Source organism: Ctenopharyngodon idella, chromosome 3 (assembly GCF_019924925.1).
Source record: "Ctenopharyngodon idella isolate HZGC_01 chromosome 3, HZGC01, whole genome shotgun sequence".
Lineage (NCBI taxonomy): Eukaryota > Metazoa > Chordata > Actinopteri > Cypriniformes > Xenocyprididae > Ctenopharyngodon > Ctenopharyngodon idella.
The window spans coordinates 52,468,071-52,493,782 of record NC_067222.1 but is presented as its reverse complement, the minus strand read 5'-3'; the positions used below and the strand labels follow the sequence as shown (position 1 = coordinate 52,493,782).

Below are 25,712 nucleotides of genomic sequence, written 5' to 3'. Positions count from 1 at the left end.
GGTATTGTCATTTCGATACAAGCATCGGTACAGTGTGTGATACAATAGTGCTTTGAAGCTTCGGAGCATCGGAGCCCCAGTATCAACCGTCCCATCGCTACTTGTCAGAGTCAGTTCTGTTTGGGGCCTCCGTGAGTAGGGTCAACACTAGTGTCCCGGGTTTAATGTGTTTTTTTTTTTTTTTTTTGGTGAAATACAAGTTTTGAGTCAATAAACTCTTTATACTGACTTCAAGCAGTGTCTCCCCGCCTTTACTTTAATATTGTGGTATGTGGGGACATAACCAGAGTAATGTAAAATCTGATCAATTATCTATTGCAATATTATTATCGTTGTTGTTGTTTAGAGCTTAAAAATATAAAAGTGACATCAGATCTGAACAAGCTCGGATCAAACATTTCTGTGTATGTTTGTTCTGCTTTAATTTTAATGTTTAGCAATTTGGTTAATTTTAAAACCTATTAAAACTAAGCAATCATGTCTCTTTCCACAACTTGGGAATACACAGCCCTGAATATATATATATATATATATATAAAGGGCTATTCAGACATCTAGTGGCTACAGTATGGCAACAGAACCAGGAACTACTGTATAATCAAGCAGCGCTTAATATATGTTATTATGGAAAATAATTATTTATTTAGTTTTAAATGAAACGATTGTAATCCTGATAGTATCCCCCCTTTTTTCAACATGTAACTGTAATCTGATTACTACGTTTTTTGACGTAACATTGGGTTAATTATTGTCAATAGGTGTGTTCTCTCATGTGTTCATTTGGGTTAACCCTTGAGAGAGTTTCAATTAATTTGAATGCAATTTGTTGAGATTAACAAAGTAACTTTAATATTTGTGTGACCTTCTTTCAGCAAAGAACACTTCACACCAGGAAGAGGCTCTCATTTCCTGTCAAACCGACACATTTCTCAATGTCTTGACAAGTCAGCGATTATTACGAAATAAAGAAAGCTGCTTTAAAGAAGGATTTTTGAGAACTTTTTCTGAAACAGAAGATCCTTGTGATTCATGTGGTTATTTTTGAAACCATTTTTCAGAAAATAATAAAAATACAACGTTTGGTCTGCAGGAGCTCAAACAGTGAAAATGGCATCACTATCTGCAGAAGAACTTTCTTGTCCTGTGTGTTATGAAATCTTCAAGACTCCTGTCGTTTTGTTGTGTAGTCACAGTTTCTGTAAAGAGTGTCTTCAACAGTTCTGGAGAATCAAGAAAACTCAGGAGTGCCCTGTCTGCAGGAGAAGATCCTCAAATGAACATCCTCCAGTTAATCTTGTGTTAAAAAACTTGTGTGAGTCGTTCCTGAAGGAAAAAAATGAGAGGCGTTCATCAGGGTCTGAGGAGATCTGCAGTTTACACAGTGAGAAACTCAAACTCTTCTGTCTGGAGGACAAACAGCCTGTGTGTGTAGTGTGCAGAGATTCACAGAAACACATCAGTCACACATTCAGACCCATCAATGAAGTGGCTTCATCATATAAGGTAAGACTGATTTTTTATTTGAGAATAAAAGCTTGCCATAAACAAGCTCAAACTGTGTATTTCACTTTAATTTCTAGGAGGAGCTCAATACAGCACTGAAGTCCATACGTGGAAAACTTAAACACAAAGAAAACATTAAGGGAGAGTTTGAGAAAACTGTTCAACACATCAGGGTGAGGACTGATTCTTTTGACACGATTACATATTTCAATGCTTTTGCATTTTCTTGCAATTATATAGTTGTATATAATTTGCAGGCATCGGGGGTCACTATGAATATGCTGGGTATTGAAATCCCTTTTGAATGTGCACTTGCTTTTCACTTTCATTTTCAAAATCACACATACTCTTGTGTATAGGAAGCTGTGGTACTGACCGCCAATTTTACAAAATATTGAGTCAGTGACACTCAGGATCTGTTGTTCACCAAGAAGTTCATCGTCCTGTCAGTTATCTCTCCTTCCTCTCTTCTGCGATAAGTGAAATGCTGTATGGAGCAGAGCAGACAAAGTGGACAGCAGACAGTTAATATCTGAAGCCATTGTCCACCTGAACTAAATAGTATTTATTTTTAAAGCAAAATGACAGTAGGGGTTGTGCTGTAGTGGCCAAGTAATGTAATCGCTGTATGGCTGAACACTGTGCAATACTGTTACTGCAGCAAGCCTAGCCATGTCCCCTTTTTATGGTTGCTGCATAGAATACGTTATTCCTTGTTTGTGCCTTTCTGAATAAGGTATTTTGGAAAGTGAGTCCTATAACGTCTCAAGCACCACCATCCCATAAATATGAGACATATGTATTTTCATTCAGACTTAGTTGGCATGCTTTAGTTCTAACAATCATAAGATTAAATAAAAATGCTTTGAGTACACTTTTTTTAAACAATTCAAGTGTGAATGATTGAGGAGTGAAGAGTAAAGTGCGGGGTTGCTTGTGAGAACAGAAGTAGTATTTGTTCTGAGAAGATATTCATTCTTCCGTGTTGTTGTTTTTGGGGGGCTAAGACACCTCCTGATACCTGTGTTTAGGCTGTAAAATTACAGGCAATAAACTATGGCCCATTTGGGTGCTTGTGACTACCTTCGCCTCCTGACTATGTCTTCTGGGAGGTTAAAGGAACACTCCACTTTTTTTGAAAATAGGCTAATTTTCCAACTCCCCTAGAGTTAAACAGTTGAGTTTAACAGTTTTAGAATCCATTCAGCCGATCTCCGGGTCTAACGGTACCACTTTTAGCATAGCTTAGCATAGTTCATTGAATCTGATTAGACCGTTAGCATCTCACTCAAAAATGACCAAAGAGTTTCGATATTTTTCCTATTTAAAACTTGACTCTTCTGTAGTTACATTGTGTACTAAGACTGCAGAAAATGAAAAGTTGTGATTTTCTAGGCCGATATTGCTAGGAACTATACTCTCATTCTGGCGTAATAATCAAGGAACTTTGCTGCCATACCATGGGTGCAGCAGACGCAATGATATTACGCACCGAAACTCTTTGGTCATTTGCTAACGGTCTAATCAAATTCAACTATGCTAAGCTATGCTAAAAGTGGTACCGCCAGACCCGGAGATCGACTGAATGGTTTTGAAAATGGTGAAACTGAACTGTTTAACTCTAGGGGAGTTGGAAAATTAGCCTATTTTCAAAAAAAGTGGAGTGTTCCTTTAACATGCCATAACAATATATTATATATGAATGTATCTTCTTAAGCCATTGAAAATAAAGCCATACAATAAAACTGTTTGTGAAGAGAGGCTGATGAGATTAGTGTATTTTTTTCAGAGACTGCACATCTACAGTACTTGTACTTCAGAAAGTTAAAGTTGTAGTTTACTAACCCACATTTACTCATTCACTCTTCATGCTGCTCCAGAATCAGTTGTGTCTTTGAGATGACTGAAGTGAATGTGATTTGATTTCAGTCTCAAGCTGAGCACACAGAGCTTCAGATTAAACAGCAGTTTGAGAAGCTTCACCAGTTTCTCAGAGATGAAGAAGAAGCTACAATCACTGCACTGAGGGAGGAAGAGGAGCAGAAGAAGCGGATGATGAAGGAGAAGCTGGAGGAGATGAAAAGACACATCTCAGCTCTTTCACACACAATCAGAGACATGGAGGAGATGATGAAAGCCAATGACGTCTGCTTTCTGAAGGTCTGATTTCAGATCATTGGTTGATCATTGGTTCATTGATTGAGTTCTTGATGATAAATGGTGTGTTTGTTCTGCAGGAGTTTACAGTCTCAATGGAAAGGTGAGTGATCTGCTCCTGTCTCTGGTCTCTCTGGTTCTGATCCAAAGCCACTGCAGTTCTGACTCCTGAATGTTCTTCCAGAGTCCAGAGCTCACAACCGGATCCACAGATGGCTTCTGGAGCTTTGATTCATGTGCCACGTTATTTGGGCAACCTGCCGTTCAGAGTCTGGAAGAAAATGCAGGACATCGTCCAAAACAGTGAGTCTGGAGAAAATCTGTACTTTTACACACATACTGGAAATGGCGGATGGGTGAAAGTTTTTCCACAACTCAATAGTGCATACTAAATTATTTGAGTTTTTTAATAAGTGTATAAAGCCCAAGTGCTAACCTAACATTATATATATTAGGTTAGGTTGTTAGGTTAGCACTTGGGCTTTAAACTGAGACCATAACCCGGCCCGTACCCAAGATCGTTTGACCCGACCCGAACGGTCCTATTATAGTTTAACCTGAACCCGACCCAAACCTGAAATCTGTCGCTATAGAGATGTACCATTCTTGCTATCATAAGCCAAGACAGCTTTTATGACCTATATTGCACATAATCGCTTAGCTATTTATTGGTTGAACGACAAGATCATATCATACAACGTTTAAATAGACGGAAACATCAGGCTAAGTAGAAAAAACACCATTCCAGTCCATTTGACATGCTATCGCGCTTCATTTCATTCATATAGTTTGCACTCCTGACATACAGTCATGTAGCCTATCATATCTTTCAATGTTTTAAACAGGTAAATACACATATCGAATAATACAAAATGTGTATTATGTAGTGTTTTAGGTGACACCTTGCTGACGCCAAACAAATACCTAGCATGCTAAATATCTGGAGCTGTCGGCCAACTCGATATCCTGTGGTGTCACGTGTCGCAACGCAACAGCCAATGAAATATACACTGATGTCTATGGAAGCAGCAATAACAATCCATTCAAATAGCCTATAATTTGCCGACAGTTATTCATATCAGATACACACATTGTGTAAGTAACTATAAAGCTCACTCTATTCTTTTCTCAGTTCACCGGCCACATGTATTTCGGTACATATGGATGAATTCACGTGCTGTAGTTTATAAATCCGACCGACAGGACTCTCTGAACTAAAGCGCAAACAAACAAGGCAGCGCCCATCTCGCGTTATAGATTAAGATCAAGATCATGATGTAGGTTTTTAAATGACAAAACACTCACTTGCAAATATATGAGAATCGGAATATCAGATAGTTGATGACATGGTGAGAAAAGTGATACATCTGTCATACAGTGTGACCAGCTGACTGTGGTGTGTCACTTGACAAGCATGACGCGTCGTCATGAAAACAATAAAGGAAACGCTCTAATGGTGGCCTGAACTCTGGGAGGTCAGCCAGAATATTTTAAACTTATGTGTGAAAGGGCTCATTTCATTTTAATTAAATTTAATTCAGAGTTTCCTCCCAACATCCATCTTCAAATAGAGTCGTTGGGTGACAGAGTTGTCAGCTCATGTAGTGTGTAACCCCCTGTTGTGGACCATTTCCGTAGTGTCATGTAGTGTGAACAACACAACGGCTTCAAAACTCCACAGCAAGTCATTGTAGCATCTGGACAGGATCAGTTTAGCCAACCAACAGAATTTTGAGAATGCTTTTAGCGTCTTGAACTCTGCATGTAAATCACGAATCGGCCCCAGCAGGTCTGGATCAGATTGACCCATTGGCATCTTTGTTGTCTCATAGAAGCTAAGCAGAAGACATTCTCACCAGCTCCAGAGATTTCAAAAGAGTCACCTAAATCAACCCATGTTGGGCTAATGGCCATGTGGCCCACACAGACACTGGCCAAAATCCCAATACACATCACACACACATACAGACACACACAAACACGCATGGAGACTGTATTTACATTTAGCCTTAAAATATGACTATGCTGAAGTGTACCCCTTTTTGTATTCAGTGTGTATGCATGTATCCATATTATATAAGCTTAGTTACAACTGTAGTTGTGTCAGTTTTACCCTAAGACTTTATATTCAAGTGGGAAAACTGTATCTCGGTTTTTCAAACATAGACTTCTTGGAGTCAAAATGTTCCTCTCAGAATATCTCTACCAACTATGTATGTTATGTTACTATAAAATGTTTTATTATACTATTTTTAAAGTATGTTTGAAGAAAATGTACCCAGAACTGACACCTCCATAAATTATGCAAATTAAGTCGTAAAAAAAGACAAAGACGTTTTTCCCGCCTCAGAATTCACGCTGGCTATTGGCCAGTCCAACCCCGGAGGAGTGTAGCTGTGTTTTTCTATATAAAACCAACTCGAGCGCCCCGGTTGTCATGTCTTCCTCACCCGCCGTCCTCAACGGTTGTCTTCTTCATCCATCGCCAGAAGTTTTCACTCTTCATTACCTACGAGACGGACTCTTTCTTTCTCATTTTCTGGCCATCTTACTCTTAAGTTAAAACCTTGTTTGAAAATCCCGCCAAAGACCCTTCCTCGTGAAAAGGACCGATCCCTCCAGATTGCACGCACTGAAACTCCGCCAGAAAGGCAAAGTAACCACAGCACCTAAACCTATGCAAGTACAGAACCATTCCTTTCGACACGCTTTAAGCTCCATGTGTTTTAACTGGTTTTAACTGTCTGTAATTTGTCATTTCTTTGATCACCTCTGTTTTCTTGACTTTACTTTCGTTTTATTCTATGTATGTTTTCTTTGTTATATTTTAGTCATTTTCGTAGTTCGTATCTATTAAATCCATTATAGTTATACTTTTATTGTCTCTGTTGCTGCTCATTTATAAATCCAAGTCCCTTCAGCATTTGATTTTGCTTGTTATATGCTTTTGTAAGTAGTTAGATCTGAGATTTCTTCATGGCCAGAAGAAAATTATATATATATATATATATATCACCCATAATTTGAGCGAATTCGTTAAATTGTTACATCATGTAGTCTGAACAGCACAGCGATCTGCCGATGTTTAAAGTCCTGTAGTGTAAACATTATTCACCTTATTTTCTGTGACAACAAGGGTGACGCCATTGCATTCATTGTCATCTTACTTCCGGCTGAGAGGGACCTAAACTAGTCGCTAGCCATAATCCTATAGCTGTGACGGCAGATGATAACAGAAAGCAAATACGTTAAGTATTATGTTACGAACACAATGTGAAGCGGTCGGAGTGTTGCGGTGCACTTTACAATTTACACCCACCACCTTAAGACGAGGAGCACATAAGGCAATGGCTGAAGGCGCTAAACTTGAAGTGCCCAACCAAGCGGCCTTATGTGTGTTCATACCATTTCATGGACAGGAGGCCGACTGACAAACACTCACGATGTTCCGGTAAAGAAGTCACGCCGGGTGCTGAACAGGTTGTCAGATTCAGGTAAGCTAACTTAGCTAGCCATGTGCTTGTTAGTCTAACATTAGATTTGTGAAGTCCGTTCTATAAATACATTTGAGATTAGTAATGAGCAGTTCACAAAATACAACTAATTTTGCATTATTACCATTGCCACCTATATATTTCATATGTAAGATAGTACAATGGTACATATTTACGATAGTATTATGGTACATTATAGTCTAACAATAGCTTACATTATTCCTGTAAGTTAGAGATGACAGCAGGCCAGCTTGCTACATCTCTCATATTGATATTGAGCTAAGTATTAACACTAGAGTTAGAGATTGTGTATATACTGTCTTGTTTTTAATGCATCCCTCTCTCACACTGTTCTGTTAAAGTATGGGTGCAATCATATATTGATTTTCATGAAAATATGTTTATGGTTATATAATTTCCACAGATTCATCGATGAGCGTCAGTGATGCAGTGGACAACTGTGAAGATGATCACATCCACATGCCCCTGAACTGTGATGCAGAAATACAATAAAAATCCATCCGTCTCTGACCACAACTACACTTCAAAATCACATCTCAATCTGAAGCCACCTACATCTGATATGAGAACACAATGCGTTGAGCCGGCGCCATTGTACACAACTCTGCTGAGAAACAACCACCATTCATTCAGTCATTTGCCGAGCACCTTACTAATACATACACCAACAGCTTCCAGCTACACACATGGGATCTGCTCCTGATAACTCTGATGAAGCTGTGTCTTAATTTAATTCAGGGTTCCTGGAATACCTTCTTCCAGGTGATGAAGTAATTGCAGACAGAGGCTTCACCATTACCGATCTCCTCTATGAAAGGAAGGTGAAACTTGTCATTCCAGCATTCACCAAGAGAGGCATGCAACTCTCCGAAGAAGACACCAACACCAGGTGCATCGCCAATGTACGCGTCCATGTCGAGCGGGTCATATGACTGAAAAACTTCAAAATCCTTTCTTACAACAGTTCCAATTAACCTCACCCCTAAAATTGATAAAATTTAGAGAATTTGCCCTGTTTAACCTTCTAAACAACATAATTTCTGATGTAGAGGATGAATAAGTGTTGATTTGTAGGTTGATTTGATACATTTTACTGTGGCTTTGCTTTAAATAATGAATTGTATATAATAGTGTATGTAATTATTTTTATAAACCTTTACAATGTGACGAGATGTTATCTGTTGTGAAGTTTTTTTTTAATCTTTACAATGTGGCCAGATGTTAGCTGTCAGTAATTTCTTATAAAACCATATAATGTGAGCTCTGTGGATTCCCCTTAAAACTTAAAGGAATTAAGTCTTCTGATTTAAATGGAGTAAGTCATGTCAAGTTTGCAAATTAATTCTATCTTGGTTTATTACATATGAAAATTAAATGGTGAAATATTACCTCTATATTAAGGTCAGTAAAAGGTGTCTCTAGCTTCCTGATAACAACAAACACTCTTACAACTGATTTTATACAACTTATATTAAATTATTTTCTAAAACACAAATCACAAAGTTATCTTGTTTAACAAAACTGATTTAAAATAATTCCAGTCTTCATCTACAATCTCTACATGCTGCTCCATCAACTCCTGACAGTCATCATAGGTTTCCTCTGCCACTTCTTCATATCGTCTACCCACGTTAACAATGATGATGAATGGGACAATATGAGACCATCTGATCATCGTATAAAGTTTTCTCCATGCTCCCAATTTAAAACATTTACTGCATTAACATTTTTTGTCATTTCGCTAAAGTTATAGCTAGCTATAAACAAATTTCTACTTAACTTGCTACCGGATGTGCCGCATCAGTTTAGCAGAAGTCGGATGACAAAATGCGGAAGACTGTAGTAAGTATTAAAGTGAGTATTAAGAGTATTAAAAGTGGGTGGTTAAAAGTGTTGATTGTGTCTCATCAGCTCCTGTGATTCTGGATCCAAACACGGCTCATCCAGATCTCGTCATGTCTGATGATCTGACCAGTGTGAGACACAGCGGGAACAAACAACCTTTTCCTGATAATCCAGAGAGATTTGACTGGTATCACTGTATTCTGGGTTCAGAGGGTTTTACCTCAGGAACACACTGCTGGGATGTGGAGGTTAATGGCAGTTCACCCTGGGGTCTTGGAGTAACTACAGCATCAAACCAGAGGAAGGGATATGATTTCTTTGACACTGATATCTGGAGTGTGGAGTACGAGCTGCCTTTAGGTTCTGGTTTTCCTGTTGAACAGGATCTTGATTGTGTGAGAGTGAATCTGGACTATGACAGAGGAACGGTGTCATTTTCTGATCCTGTAACTAACACACATCTACACACATTCACAACCAACTTCACTGACAAACTCTTTCCATTCTTCTGGTGTTATGACAGATTTACCTCTTTCAGGATTTTACCAGATAAACTGATGTAACTTGTACTATCTTACATATTTAGTCTGTGGTAGTGTTGTCACGGTACCAAAATTCCAGTAGTGGGTACCAATACCATTAAAAATTTACGGTTCTCAGTACCAATTTCGGTACCACAGGAAAATCCAACTAGTGCTCGCTGCAGAGCATAATGACCTCCAGCTCCACCTCTCTGGAGCTCAAGGGTGGAGTTTAACCTGTTTAATGGGTGGAGAGATAGGGTTATGGGTAGGGTTAGGGTGTGGTTGGGGGATGCAGCTCCACCCATCATGCCCACAGTAGGTCAAGAGAGGGGGAGCTGGAGGTTATGGCTCTGCAGTGTGTTTTTCTTCTCGGAAAATCTGTTGGAACTTTTTTTTTTTTTTAACTAGCCTATTTTAAAAACATATTAAATATTATAATATTACATTATAAAATATATACATATAAATATTTGGAGTGTGTGCATAGATACCTCAATGAAATAAATTATGAAATATAAAAAATAAATAAATAAATAAACAAATGCTCAAACATCCATTTTGTAATAGACGTGCGTTTATTTGAGATATTCCGTCAGTGAAACGACACACTACAGCCTGTAAAAACTATGAAATAAATATCAGTAAATAATGGTAACCTAAATAATAAGAAAGTTAAGTATTATTCTAAAAAACATTCGTTTTATTTCCACACAAAGATGCGTCATATAGACTACCGCTCTGTTCTTTGAGAGGGATGTGGGGCACGAGCAGGAAAGGATCATTTCTCTTTAATAATATCTTCATGTTATCTCCTGATGTTACAAGCAACTGACACTTGTTGTAAAAGGTCTGAAGAGCTAGTTTTATCTTCAGCAGGGGCAAGACATTCAGGCTATGTTTGATTTTGCGCTGCCAGACAAAGCTAAACTAAAAATCACCAGCGTGTGTGAAGCGCTATACAAATAAACTTGACACGCCTTATAAAGTCTAATAACAAGCACAAACTGTGTTAAATAGAAATTGACGTGCAAGCAAAAAGATTTCTGTCCTACGGTGTTTTTTCTACTTTACCTCAGTAAATAATGCGAATATAATAGGCCTTAAAGCGAACGAAAGAAATGTTTATAATCCCCTGCGTGAGTGGAGATTTGGGTAAAGAAACAGAGATTCCATGTTCAGTGGAATAACTAATGGAATATTGTTAAATTCTCTCATCGGTTGACCAGATCGCGATTCGCAAAGCTTGAATGTATGGACTCGTACCTCTCTCATTCGGCATGAACTAAAATGTTTCCATGGCTGCGATGTCACATTTAATTGCTAACCTATTATTTCTTCTGTAAACAAAGCTTTGCGCTTCACTCATGTCATATTCAAGTAAATACTGACACAGCACTATCAGTGGGTACCGAATATATGCGGATTATCGGTACTACCGGTACTACAGAAATGCTGGTATCGTCACAATTTTAAAATTTCAGTACCGACTTGGTACCGAAGTACCAGTACTTTTGACAACACTAGTCTGTGGAAATAAGAAAATATGTAACATGAAGCTCAAAATATTCCCACTGTACAAATAAGATTCAACTGGTAAGACTGCCATTAAAAGTACAGTTCAAGAAGAGCAAGAAACAAAAAACCTCTGTTGTCTGATTTTCAGACACTCTTCAGGACTTTCTCTTGAGTTTAGTCTGAATATTCTCTCATTTCTCATCATAACCTTCTTAATTATTATTATTTCTAAGAAAGCAACATTATTCTGATTTGATCCGTGAGCTCCTGCTTAGATCTCTCAGCATCAGATCATTTGTTAGGTTTGTCTGTCTGTCAGATGTTCAGTGTACCGGTACCTAGGGCTGGGTGGTATATCGAGTTTGTACGATATACCGAAATATTTTTAATATACGATACGGAATGAGCTGATACCCTTTATAAATATTGATATACAGTAGTTTTATACAGGCGCATCTGAAAAACAGCCGTGGACGTCACAGAGTGCTGCTGTGGGGGAAATGCATATACAATTTGGCTTAAACATGAGACACGCTTACTATTAAGGGATTTAAAAATAACTCATAATATTAAGATATAGTTAACACGTAGGTCTATCGTTTAAAGTGGCTTTCCCCGTCAGATGCTCTGACAGATTCATGTGCTGACAGATATTTGCGCTGTTTAATGCTTTTGTGTGTGGTGTTTTCCTAAGCGCATAACTTACATTTCACAGGTATATTCTGCATCTGTAAATGTTAGAAAGTCATTCAAATATTTCCATTTTGCCGTCAGGAGTGGACAAGACTTCTGGTAGCGAATCTCATTCTCCTCTAAACTTCATAGACTTCCTTGAACGCGTGCCGCCGCGTGCATTCGCACCAAACAAACGGAGCTCGATAGAGTCCGGGAACGTGACGTCAGCAACGCAATGCATTCTGGGACTTTAGGTCACCGACAGTACAGTAGAGACTGGAAAATAATGGAAGTAGATGTTAAAATTTATATTAAACAGTTAAAAACATATTAGAATGGTGAACGCTGGCTGTGTTATGAACTATCTGCATATACTGACAGCGTGGAAAACGGATGTGAAATGGAGCGCCATTTTGTCCCATTTTCGGGACATTATAAAGTGCTTAATGTGGCTTAATGTAAGTAAACATCATACTAATAAACCATGATATGTACAGAAAAGCAGTTGAGCCCAGAATTTGAACGCAACACGTTTAATTTCACGTTAAACTTTTTCCTCTCATAGAAACTATGTACAGCAAAACAGATGAGCTCAGAATATGAACAAAACACATCTTATTACACGTTAAGTTTTCATCCATATAAAACCATTATAAAGAAAATGCTTAGCGTCACTTAATGTAGCCTACTAAGTGATATTAAATGATCAAATTCTGCACACACCAATTTTTCTGTATAGTATTCTTTATTAGTATAGTGTTTAAGTTTGGTCTTTAATGTCACTCTCATCTGGCAGATATATCGGTGCCACTTAGTTATTAAAAACTGCAATAGAGAAATTACTCCTGTGTGTGGTCCGATAGAAGGCAGCAGTATGTTTTCTATGCGTGCGTATATCGTTTCCTGGACACACGACTGAGAGATCGAATGAACACGAGATTCAAATATTAGTCCATTTATTCTAAGCAAGTGCAAGCAGCTCTTAAAAAAATTATTTTTTCTCTGTTATTTTTTGAGGACTTTCTCATCTGGAGTTTTTGCTTCAAGATCTTTTGAATCTTTGGATTGTTTCTTGTGGAATGCCCATTTGGACAGTTTTTGTTTTTTGAGAACTTCTTTTACTGTTTTTGCTTCAGCTGTGGATTTTTTGTTGCTTGAACTTTTATTAAAGTCGGCATGAAATCAAAATTGACCCTGTTTACTTTATTAGTGCATATTACTAGTATTGTGCTGAACAATTAATCCGTGCAAGTTAATACACAGAAAAAAATATTTTGTCGCGGTAATCTTTAATCAAAATCTGAAAAGTTACTTCCGGTCTGGAATGGTGTTCCTTCTCTGATGACGTCAGTTTGGCGGCTTGGGTTGAAAACGCTTAAACCACTCCCCTCCAACCGTTCGTCTGTTATGAGCCAGAGATGGAGAGGAGGAGCGCTAAAGTAAAACTCTGCCCTCTATTTAATATTCTGTTTCACTTGGAAATACATCACAACACTGGAGAAAAGACGTTTGCAACTTCCGGTTCACGCTGACTTTAAAAACATATTCTGCATCTCAGCTTCTCCAAAGTGCGTCTTACTCTTGGGTTCACCATTCTCCAGTGGCTCAAGGATTGGGGCGGTACTTGACCTGAGGTCAAGTACCGCCTCTGACAGTAATATGCAGTAATTGTCTTTTTCAATGAGAAGACTGGATCTGAAATCCGTAAGTTAACATGTGGGTCTTATTTTACATAATGCACACCAAAACTGAATAGTTGTACAGTGCATCCTTTAACAATAATTAGTATTTTTTTTTTTTTTTTACCTCATAGACAATATGGCACAGTCACCATAGCAAAACCTTCTGAATGAACTGACAGACAAATTACCAAGGAGGAATTGTGCTCTCCACAAGGTCTCTCCACAACATCATCATCATCATATCTCACTTTTAAGCCACTCCCTGAAGTTTCCTGATAAAAAAAATAAATAAATAAATAAAAAAAAGTTAAAAAATAACTTCACGGTAACTTATCAATATTATCACGAGTAACATATTGTTCTTTTACATTTTAGAAGGTACATTCATAAACACTTTTAAGTACATTAAAGAGTTTAGAAACTATTTAATTCTTGACTTTGTCATTATTACACAAGCAGAAACAGAGCAGTTTTGTTGAAATAAATATATTTTACTACCTTTTCACCTAGAGATTCAGCATGAGGACTAACATCCTTTAAACCTGCTGTCAAAATCTCCCAGGAGCCCTGAAAATAGACATGATCAGCAAAACAATGTAAACCTTACTAATAATAAAATGGCATTTGAATGTTTTGTTTATTTTTTACCAGAAGATAAAATACCTTCCAAAGATGAGCAGTGGCTTTACGAATTTTTAGCCGATTCACAAAGGTATTGGGCACTTCCCAAGACACAGGTATCTTTGCAGACATCTCCCCATAGATCAGCTTCACTATAAACACTAGAGTCCTTTATATTGGCCCCAGGTCTAGCAAATTTTTGAATGCTGTGTAATATTTGGTCCAGGCTTTTGGAAATTCTTCTCAACTTTGAAATGACATAAAATTGAAAAAAAAAAAAATTAAAAAATAAAAATAAACATTTTAGGAAACCCACAAATCTATGACATTATAGTATATAAATTAAAAGTGTAATACTGGCCTTTCCAAAGGTGCAGGTTCTGAAATAAACACACACACACACACACACACACACATACAAATGTTTAAACAAATCACAAAATCCATGCAATCCATGGTGCATGCCTATTGTAATGACGGGTCGACAGAATGAGGATCCATTTGCAGCTTTATTAAGATAATCACCAAAGCAGACAGGGCCAAAGGCAGAGACACAAACAGGGACAGGCAATGGTCGAGGCAGGCGGCAGACAAACAGAGTAAAGTCACAGGCAATGGTCAGGGCAGGCGGCTAACAAACACAGTCCAAATAACAGGCAAGGATTAGGGCAGGCGGCAAACAAACACAGTCCAATAAACAGTCCAACGGCAACAGAAATACAATCCACAAGAAAACGCTCAGTAGTGATCACCGGGGCAAATCAAGACTTCGCAAAGGGTGTGTGTGTGTGTGTGTGTGTGTGTCTTAAATAGTGTGAGTATAATGAGGTGCAGGTGTGTGCGCAATCAGTCCCAGGAATGAGGGCCTATGGGAAACGTAGTCCGAATGTAAACCAGGAGTAATTTGCTTGGTAATTTGAAAAGGCCCTACAAACCTGGGACTGAGCTTTTTGCATGGAAGTCTTAGACGCAGGTCCCTGGTTGACAGCCAGACCCACTGCCCCACGGTGTATTCGGGATTGGGACGACGATGTCGATTGGCCTGTAGCTCCTGTCGTCTTACAGCTCGTTGGAGGTGATGGTGGGCCAGGTCCCAGGTCTCCTCGCTGCGTTGCATCCACTCGGTTACTGAGGGCAGGTTGGATGGTTCCCCGGACCAGGGGAAGAGTGGAGGCTGGAAACCCAGGACGCATTGGAAGGGCGTGATGCCAGTGGCAGGTTTTGGTAGCGAGTTCTGGGCATATTCGGCCCACAGCAGATAGCGGCTCCACTCTGACTGGTTCTGCTGACAGTACGTGCGTAGGAACCTGGTGAGTTCTTGGTTCAGGCGTTCAGTTTGTCCATTGGACTCGGGGTGGTACCCGGAGGTGAGGCTGATATTGACGTTTAAGTGTTTGAAGAAAGCTGTCCATACCCGGGATGTAAACTGTGGGCCCCTGTCAGACACAATGTCCTCTGGAAGACCATAGAATCAAAACACGTAGTTGCATAAGATTTCGGCGGTTTCAAATGCGGTGGGTAGCTTGGGGAGTGGTATGAGACGGCATGCTTTGGAGAACCGGTCAATTACAGTGAGGATGGTGGTGTGACCACGGGACTCAGGAAGGTCAGTGACAAAGTCAACGGCAATATGGGACCACGGACGTTGGGGAATGGGCAGTGGTTGCAACAGACCCGCTGGGGCTTGATGAGATGCTTTAGAAGTTTGGCAGGCTGAGCACTGGTTGATGAATTGGGTGGTGTCTAGTACCATGGTGTCCCACCAAAACCGGTTCTGTAGTAGGTGTAGTGTGGCTGTGATACCAGGGTGGCCAGAGCTGGGGAAATTGTGAACTTGGTGTAACACTTTGTCGCGGAGGTGTGCAGGTACGAAGGTGCGATCCGGTGGGCAGTTTGGTGGTGGTGCTGTATGTTCATTCGCTTGGGTGATTTCGGTCATGACGTCCCACTGAACCGGAGCGAGCAGCAGTTTGACTGGGATTATATTTTCTTCGTTCTCTGACCGTTCCCTCTCCTCTGTCTGACGAGATAGGGCATCTGCCTTGACGTTCTTTGACCCGGGTCTGTAGGTTACCGTGAATTGAAACCGGGTGAAGAACATGGCCCACCGGTTCAGACGTTTAGCAGACCGGAGGTATTCTAGGTTCTTATGATCGGTGAGTACAGTGAATGGATGTTGCGCTCCCTCCAACCAATGGCGCCATTCCTCTAGCGCCGCTTTCATTGCCAGTAGTTCTCGATCTCCCACGTTGTAATTTCGTTCTGCCGCCGTTAGCTTTCTGGAGTAGAAGGCGCAAGGAAACATTTTCTCAGGGGTGCCCTGGCGCTGAGACAGAATAGCTCCGATGCCTGTGCTGGAGGCGTCCACCTCCACGATGAAAGGCCGTTCAGGGTCAGGGTGACGGAGAATGGGTGCAGTCGTGAATCATTGCTTTAACCCCTCGAATGCCTCGACAGCCTCGGGGAACCAGTGTAAGTGCGACGTCTGACGTTTGGTCATGGAGGTTAGGGGTGCTGCAATGCTGCTGAAATTGCGAATGAACCACCTGTAGAAGTTAGCAAAGCCCAGAAACCTCTGTAATTCTTTGAGTGTGCGTGGTTTAGGCCAATTGAGTACGGCTTGCACCTTGCTGTCATCCATGGCGACCCCTTCTCTACTGATAACATACCCCAGGAATGATGTGGAGGTCCGGTGAAACTCGCACTTCTCTGCTTTTGCATATAACTGGTGCTGAATGAGTCTCTGTAGGACGGCTCGAACGTGCTGGACGTGCTCCTCCAAGGACCTGGAGTATATAAGAATGTCATCGATATATACAATTATCCAGCGGTTCAGCATGTCCCTGAACACGTCGTTAATGTAGGACTGGAATACTGACGGACTATTGGACAGCCCGAACGGCATGACGAGGGTCTCGTAGTGGCCGGTGGTTGTAGAGAAGGCAGTCTTCCACTCATCCCCTTCTCTAATACGGATGAGATTATATGCACAGCGGAGATCGAGCTTGGTGAAATATTCAGCCTGTCGTAACTGTTCCAGAGCGGCCGGCACTAAGGGCAAAGGATAGCGAAATTTGATGGTGATGTCGTTCAGGCCTCGGTAATCGATACAGGGTCTCAGGCCCCCGTCCTTCTTTTTGACAAAGAAGAATCCCGACGATGCTGGTGATGTGGATGGCCGGATGAACCCCTTGGCTAATTCTTCTTCAATGTAGGCTTTCATAGCGGCTGATTCAGGCTGTGACAAAGGAAAAATTCTACCTTTAGGAGGTGTGGTACCTGGTATTAGATTGATGGCACAGTCCCTGGGTCGGTGAGGGGGTAATTCGGTAGCCTTCAGTTTGCTGAATGCCACAGCTAAGTCGGCGTATTCGGCGGGGATGTCGAGTTTCCCGGGGTTGGATTCTTGCAGCTCAGCAGTTTGAATTGGTAATGGAGTGACTTGCTGTAAGCAGTTCTTATGGCAGACGGCGTCCCATTGCAGTATCTGTCCCTCTTTCCAGGAGATCTGTGGGTTATGAGGACGAAGCCATGGCAGACCAAGGATTATGGGGTTGTTTGGTGAGTGAATGACGTAGAAACGGATGCGTTCGCGGTGCAGAATTCCGATTCGTAACTTGAGTTCGTCGGTGATGTAAGCCACCTTTCCTCCTCCGATGGGCTTTCCATCTAACGCCTCCACTGTAAACGGAGAATGGCAGTCGGTTAGTGATATATTGTATTCTTTGATGAAAGTGTCAGACATGAAATTACCGGCAGCGCCAGAGTCCAGTAGAGCCTGGGTGACAATACTTTGATTGTTGATGGTGACTTGAACGGGAATTTTGAGACAGTTGGTTGAGTAATCGGATTGCATGAGGGAACTCACCGCTTTTGAACTGACGGGCGTGGGTCGAACCGGGCAGTATTTTCGTATTTACGTACGTATTTTCTAGCGCCACCCAATGGGCAGCGCGAGCTAATCTCACCAGCGCAGCGCTAACCAATTTAAACTGATACAAGTTTATTTGGCGCCAGTCGTTTACATTTTACCCACAATCCTCTGCTATTATTAATGTACATGGTTGAGGTCAAATGGCTAGGCGCATTGTAGAAACGATTTTAACTAATCCTGACATTTTGAACAGAATTGAGGAGGCTCTAGGGGACAGAGACATTAATTCAGAAAATGAAACACAAAGACTTTTTAATCGTATGCCACAAACCAGACCAACTCCAGCATTACAGTTTGCACGTAACTTCAGTGGTGAGGCCTCACGGGGAACTGTAAACATGAGAAGAACGTAAAATAGTGAATAACAATGTGCTATTCGTCTAGCAAAGTATTTGCATTTAGCCTAGTCATAGACAAACTTATAATTGAGTATTTAACTCTCTGAAGTCAAGTAAGATATGTTAGATAATAAAAACGCAAGTGCACAATTGCATTTTCTTATTTTCTTTAGGTGCCAAAGAAACACTGGCGGTCCCTTCATTAGAGAAGTGTGTCTATTGACCTCCCCTGAAACCGCAGCTGTCCCTAAGGGAATGGCTAGAGTCCAGCTCCTGAGTAATGGTTACATTATTAGTGGAGTACAATTCCAAAAACGTTGGAATGCTCAGCAGGTGTTGCAGCATATTCGTTCTATATATGAATCAAAACTTCAACTCGACACTGTAACAAACTCTGAAATTAGTTGTTTAAATGTTTTAATACTGCATTTTAATAATATATTTGTTACAACAGATCCCTTACAAAAATTATACGAATAAAAAATGAGATTTATAAATATCACCATATTTCCCCATCTAATTGATTGCATTAAAAATTCGAAAACATTTTTTGTATTACAAGTTTTCTAAAATGTTATGTTTAAATATGCATGATGCAAATGATGCATTGTCTAATTAAATATGTACTAATTTAAATACATTTCTACAACAAAAATCTAAATATTTGATGATGTCAGGTTCAAAATTCTCATTTAATTTTTTGGACATATTAAATTCAAAGGTGTGAATTTTGGATATCTCTTTGTATCACTCCATGAATGAGAAAATACTATCAACAGCAAGAAAAAAAATAGCCTTTAAAGATATTTACAGTTATTGAAATCTACAGACGCAATGCAAATATACACTTAAATGTGTATTTTGGATGTTTTCTATTCATCAGTACAGAAAAAAAATGTATGAAAAGCAAAAAAGTGCAATATCTCAAAATTGAAAGGTGCCTGAAAATACAGTGTTTTTGCCTGTGTCTCGCCTTAAGTAACCAATTTTCAGCATAATTCTCAGAATTTGTCAGTATCTGGCCCTTTTGACATTATTACACAAGTAATTTCCCCTCTTTTTTAAATGTAAGATTGGAGATACTGAGAGCTTTAAACACACAGCTGGTCAAACCTACGCTGGAACCTGGAGTTGAACTGACTGGAAGCGGCCTCTGCATGCTTTTTAAAGACAGAGTCATCTATGTACGCCCTTCTGTTTACCTGTCTCAGCCTGATCAGGTAGGGTCACTTATTCTAGGAGGACACACTGTTAAGCACAGAAAGTGTGAAATTTTGTTTAATATATATTGCTGTACTAAAATCATATTTGTTTGCATATCTATGAATTACATTATAGAAATTATATTTGACTATGTACAAACTGTCAATTAATGGGCTTTTAAAACATATTTGTAGAGCATATAGTGATAGCCATGCTAAAATCATAGGTTTGATTCTCATGTAATGCATGAATGTAGTCAAACCTTTATTGCATTGTAAGCTGCTTTGGACAAATGTGACAAATTAATAATAATGTAAATGTTTTCTTTAGAATTTATCACAGGTTCAAACTTTAGCTGAAGCACCATTACAAGCCCAGACAACTGCTGCCCATCCAACACATGCTCAGCCACCTTCATCAGGACAGAGACCTGAGATCAGAGATCACATCCCAACTGCAAGAAACATCTCCTGTATTGTGTCAGGCAACAACTAGTATGCCTTTGGAAACTGAACCAGTTTCTATAACTCGGCCACTTTCTGAAGCTGCAGCTGTTCCCACACGACAGTTCCACTCTACAGCCACTACATCATCATGGGAGCAAAGCACACCCCAGTGCTCTCATAGTACTACAGAATCACCATTGGTCCCACTGACATCTACCTCTCCACTTCCAGTCCAAGTAACTGTGTGTTAACTTTGTAGCATTTCTTTTTGTAATGACGCGTCTAATAATGTTATGTAACAATTAAAATATTTATTAATGAAAAATTGTGATATTTTCATTATCAAATTTTAAAAGTACATACATTTTTTAGGACAATGATAGCCCTGTGATCTATGAATGGTTGAATGCTGGAACTCCAGATGTGAGTATTGTATATTTTAATTTTGCACAAATGAAAATCTGGTTCCCTCGTAGTCCTTTGTATAAATATAATACATACATACATACATATTGTCACAGACACGCCAGGCTCCACCGCTCACCAATCACAACGCACTGACTCTCCAGAGTACTGATCACCAGCACCTGCACCTCATTATCACCGCAATCACCACCAGCATAAAGAGCACTCACACACACAGCCACATTGTCCGGTCTCGTTTGCATTACGTCTTACCTGAATGCTTACCTCAAGGACTCCAACCGAACTACTTACCTGTCTCCAGCGTCTCCTGTTCTCCTCGTGTGATTCCCATCTGTGTGTGAGTGTTCCTGGTCTCCAGTGTCACGTTTCTCCAGCGTCTTCCGAATCGACCCGTGTCTACAATCAACAAGGACAGTATCACTTCTCTGCACTCTCTACTTCATCCATCTCATCACATTGTATTCACCTGCACTACTGTTTGCTTCGTGCTGGTATCAATAAACATCTCTACCTGTTATATCTGCCTCGGTCCCTTCTGTACTGTTACAGAAGACCGGACCATAACAGCTAGATACCAGCATGAACCACCCGGACGCGTTTCAAGAGCTCGTGGACGCCCTGCGCCGAGCACTCACCTCCAGTTCACCGTCACCCGCTCAGCGATCACGTCCGCTAACACCGTCTCCACTCCTTCACCGCCGGTTCACGCCAGTCCCATGGCCAAACCAGCGCCCTACTCTGGCTCGGCGGAGGACTGCAGCGGATTCCTCCTGCAGTGCGCACTGGTCCTGGAGATGCAACCGCACCTCTACCCCACCGATACCACCAAGGTAGCGTTTATAATTTCTCACCTGCAAGGCAAAGCGCTGCAGTGGGCCGACTCAATCTGGTCCCAGAACAGTCCAGTCACTCAATCCTATTCCAGTTTTGTCACTCATTTCCGGGAGGTCTTCGGAACACCCACGTCTGATTCTTCGATCGGTGAGAAATTATATAACTTGAAACAAGGCTCAATGACTGTGAATGAGTATGCTTTGCAGTTTAGAACGCTAGCTGCCTCCAGTGGTTGGAATGAACAGGCGTTAATTACCACCTTTCGTCAAGGATTGGATCCTCGCGTGCGGTTGCATCTCGCTGCATTCGAGGATTCCATCGGCCTCGAGCGCTTCATCCAGCTTTCCATCCGCTTCGCCACCCGTATGCAGTCGTGTATTGAAGAACACCAGGGCCAGTCGCTATTCAACACTCCCCTCCGTCGACCAGAGTCCGTCAGCCCTCCAGAACCAGCCAACGAGCCTATGCAAGTGGAAAACTCTCGTTTATCGTCTGCAGAGAGACAACGGCGGCTGACCCTGAATCTTTGTTTGTACTGTGGTTTACCTGGGCATGTACTCTCCTCATGCCCAACACGTCCTCCACGTCCCATGGTGAGTGCAATCCTTCCCTCCATGAATAAATTGAAGCCACTCACCACTATTGTAAACCTTACTGCCGCTGATGTGTCTCTTCCAGTGGTGGCGCTCCTCGACTCAGGGTCAGCCGGCAACTTCATCTCCGGCGCCCTCTGCAGACAACTCAAGCTCAAGACCACGCCTTCTCCGACTATCTACCAGATCCACTCTGTAACGGGAAAACTTCTCACCAAAAAGCGTGCGAGTCGCTGTGCTGGCCCTCTCCAGCTGCGGATCGGCGTGTTGCACCAAGAAACCATCTATCTGCTGGTTCTGGAGGATTCCACCTCTGACGTGATCCTAGGGCGTCCCTGGTTGGAGCAACATAACCCTGTCATCTCCTGGGGCAGCGGCGAGATCCTGAAGTGGGGCGAAACCTGTTTCTCCTCCTGTATCTCCAGAGTTCCCGTTCCATCGCCTCCTCGCTCCGAAGAAATCTCCCTCTGCGCCACATCCATCGAGAGCCCTGTGGAGAAACGCTCTGTGGAGATACCATCCTGTTACGCCCCCTTCAGCGACGTCTTCTGCCCACAGCGAGCCTCCAAGCTGCCTCCTCATCGGCCATGGGACTGTGCTATTGATCTGCTTCCGGGTGAGCCAGTGCCCAGGGGAAGGATCTACCCCCTGTCCATCCCGGAGGAGAAGGCCATGGAAGAATACATCAAGGAAGCTCTAGACCAGGTACACATTCGTCCGTCTACTTCCCCTGCTGCTTCGAGCTTCTTTTTCGTAGCAAAGAAGGACGGAGGCTTGCGGCCCTGTATTGACTACCGCTCACTCAACAAGATTACAGTCAAGTTCTGTTATCCCCTTCCTCTCGTCCCAGCGGCCCTGGAACATCTCCGTGGTGCCACTGTGTTCACGAAGCTGGACCTCCGCAGCGCGTACAACCTCATCCGGATACATGAGGGGGACGAGTGGAAGACCGCCTTCGTGACACCTACTGGCCACTATGAATATCTCGTTATGCCGTATGGCCTGGTCAACGCCCCCTCCGTATTCCAGGATTTCATCCACGAGGTGCTCCGGGAGTTCCTCAATCGATTTGTCCTGGTCTACATCGACAACATCCTGATATACTCCCGGAGCTTGGCCGAACATCGCCACCACGTTGCGGAGGTCCTCAAACAGCTCAGGAAATTCCACCTCTTCCTCAAGGCCGAGAAGTGCTCATTCCATCAGTCCTCTGTGCACTTCTTAGGCTACATCATTGACCACAGTGGCATCCGGATGGACGAGGGGAAGGTGGAAGTCATCAAAACCTGGCCCACTCCATCCACTATAAAAGAACTCCAACGTTTCCTCGGATTTGCAAACTTCTATTGCCGGTTTATCAAAGATTACAGCTCCATCGCCCATCCACTCACCAACCTCCTCAAGAATAAGCCCAAGTCTCTGTCCTGGACTCCAGCTGCCACCAACGCCTTCGAAGCTCTGAAGGAAGCCTTCACCACTGCTCCCCTCCTCGTCCACCCTAACCCAGACCTGCCCTTCGTGGTAGAGGTGGACGCTTCCACCACCGGAGTGGGGGCGGTACTCTCCCAGCAGCAGGGGAATCCAAGTAGACTTCACCCATGCGCCTTCTTCTCCCGCAAGCTCAACCCGGCGGAGGCCAATTACGACATTGGAAACCGCGAGCTGCTGGCCGTGAAGTTGGCTCTTGAAGAGTGGAGGCATTGGTTGGAGGGAGCCAAACACCCCTTCCTGGTTCTCACCGACCACAAGAATTTGGAGTATCTCAAGGCTGCTAAGAGATTGAACCCACGACAAGCCCGCTGGGCTTTATTCTTCACCCGCTTTGACTTTTCTATCTCCTACCGACCAGGTTCCAAAAATGCCAAAGCGGATGCCCTCTCTCGACTCCATGCTCCTGACGAACCTCCAGAGGAACCAGAAACCATCCTCCCAAAATCCATCCTCGTAAGCCCCATCACCTGGTCGGAGGAGACTTTACCCTCCTCCAATGCCTCCACCAACGCTCCGTCGGGTTGTCCACCAGGACACAACGCACTCCACTGATTCACTCTGCCCACACGTCACTTGGCACTGGCCACCCGGGGGTCAATGAAACCCTCTCGTTGCTCAAAGAACGCTTCTGGTGGCCCAACATGGCATCGGACGTCAGAAGGTACGTGCAGGGCTGTAGGGAGTGCGCCATCTCCAAGAGCCCACGCCATCTTCCATCCGGCAAGCTCCATCCTCTGCCCGTTCCCAATCGACCCTGGTCACACCTAGGAGTGGATTTTATCACCGACCCGCCAGTATCCGATGGTTTCACCTGCATCCTCGTCATCGTAGATCGTTTCTCCAAATCATGTCGTTTGATTCCCCTGAGGGGTTTACCCACTGCAATGGAGACCGCTGAACTGATGTTCAATCACGTGTTCAGATACTTCGGAATCCCCGAGGACATCGTCTCTGACAGGGGACCCCAATTCACCTCACGGGTGTGGAAGGCCTTCTTCTCGCTCCTAGGTGTGGCCGTCAGTCTCTCATCGGGCTACCATCCCCAATCGAACGGGCAGACGGAGAGGAAGATCCAGGAGATCGGCCGCTTCTTCTGTACCTTCTGTCACGGCCACCAGAACTCTTGGAGCCAGTACCTGGGTTGGGCCGAGTACGCGCAAAACTTCCTGCGTCAGCCATCTACTGGACTCACCCCTTTTCAGTGCGTACTCGGTTTCCAACCCCCTCTGTTCCCCTGGACCGGGGAACCATCGGGCGTTCCAGCAGTGGATTACTGGTTCCGAGAGAGCGAGAGGGTCTGGGACTCAGCTCACCACCAACTACAGCGGGCCCTGCGCAGACGCAGGATGACAGCCGACCTTCGTCGTTCCAAAGCTCCCTCCTACCAACCGGGACAGAAGGTCTGGCTGTCAACACAGGACATCAGACTGCGTCTGCCCTGCAAAAAATGGAGTCCCAAATTCATTGGCCCATTCACCATCACCAAGCAGATCAACCCTGTCACTTACCAGCTCTAACTACCTCCACAATACAGAATTCATCCCACATTCCACGTCTCACTCCTCAAACCTCACCACCCTTTTGTTCCTCTCTCCACAGGGCCTGGCGTAGCAGCTGACGAACCCCCCCTTCCACTCATCCTGGAGGACGGAGCTGCGTATGAGGTTCGCGAGATCTTGGACTCCCGACGCCGTGGTGGTCTACTAGAATATCTTGTGGACTGGGAAGGCTACGGCCCTAAGGGACACTCTTGGGTCCCCAGAAACGACATACTGGACCCCAACCTGCTTCACACCTTCCACTCCAATCATCCCGACAGACCTGCCCCACGTGGAAGAGGACGGCCACCATGACGTCGGGGTCCTCGGCCCTCAGGAGCAGGCCGTGGGGGGGGGGTACTGTCACAGACACGCCAGGCTCCACCGCTCACCAATCACAACGCACTGACTCTCCAGAGTACTGATCACCCGCACCTGCACCTCATTATCACCGCAATCACCACCAGCATAAAGAGCACTCACACACACAGCCACATTGTCCGGTCTCGTTTGCATTACGTCTTACCTGAATGCTTACCTCAAGGACTCCAACCGAACTACTTACCTGTCTCCAGTGTCTCCTGTTCTCCTCGTGTGATTCCCATCTGTGTGTGAGTGTTCCTGGTCTCCAGCGTCTTCCGAATCCACCCGTGTCTACAATCAACAAGGACAGTATCACTTCTCTGCACTCTCTACTTCATCCATCTCATCACATTGTATTCACCTGCACTACTGTTTGCTTTGTGCTGGTATCAATAAACATCTCTACCTGTTATATCTGCCTCGGTCCCTTCTGTACTGTAACACATATATGTGTGTGTGTATATATATATATATATATATATATATAATATACACACACACATTTTGTA

General features: G+C 42.7%; 1 protein-coding gene across 1 annotated transcript; it reads left to right on the top strand.

Moving 5' to 3' along the window:
- The first annotated feature begins 900 nt into the window (after positions 1-900).
- LOC127508819 (nuclear factor 7, ovary-like) lies at positions 901-10,870 on the top strand. Its single transcript, XM_051887196.1, has 6 exons — positions 901-1,503; positions 1,581-1,676; positions 3,433-3,663; positions 3,741-3,763; positions 3,845-3,963; positions 9,087-10,870. The coding sequence occupies exons 1-6, from the start codon at positions 1,108-1,110 to the stop codon at positions 9,581-9,583; spliced, it is 1,362 nt and encodes a 453-aa protein (XP_051743156.1). The 5' UTR covers positions 901-1,107; the 3' UTR covers positions 9,584-10,870.
- The last annotated feature ends 14,842 nt before the right edge of the window (positions 10,871-25,712 follow it).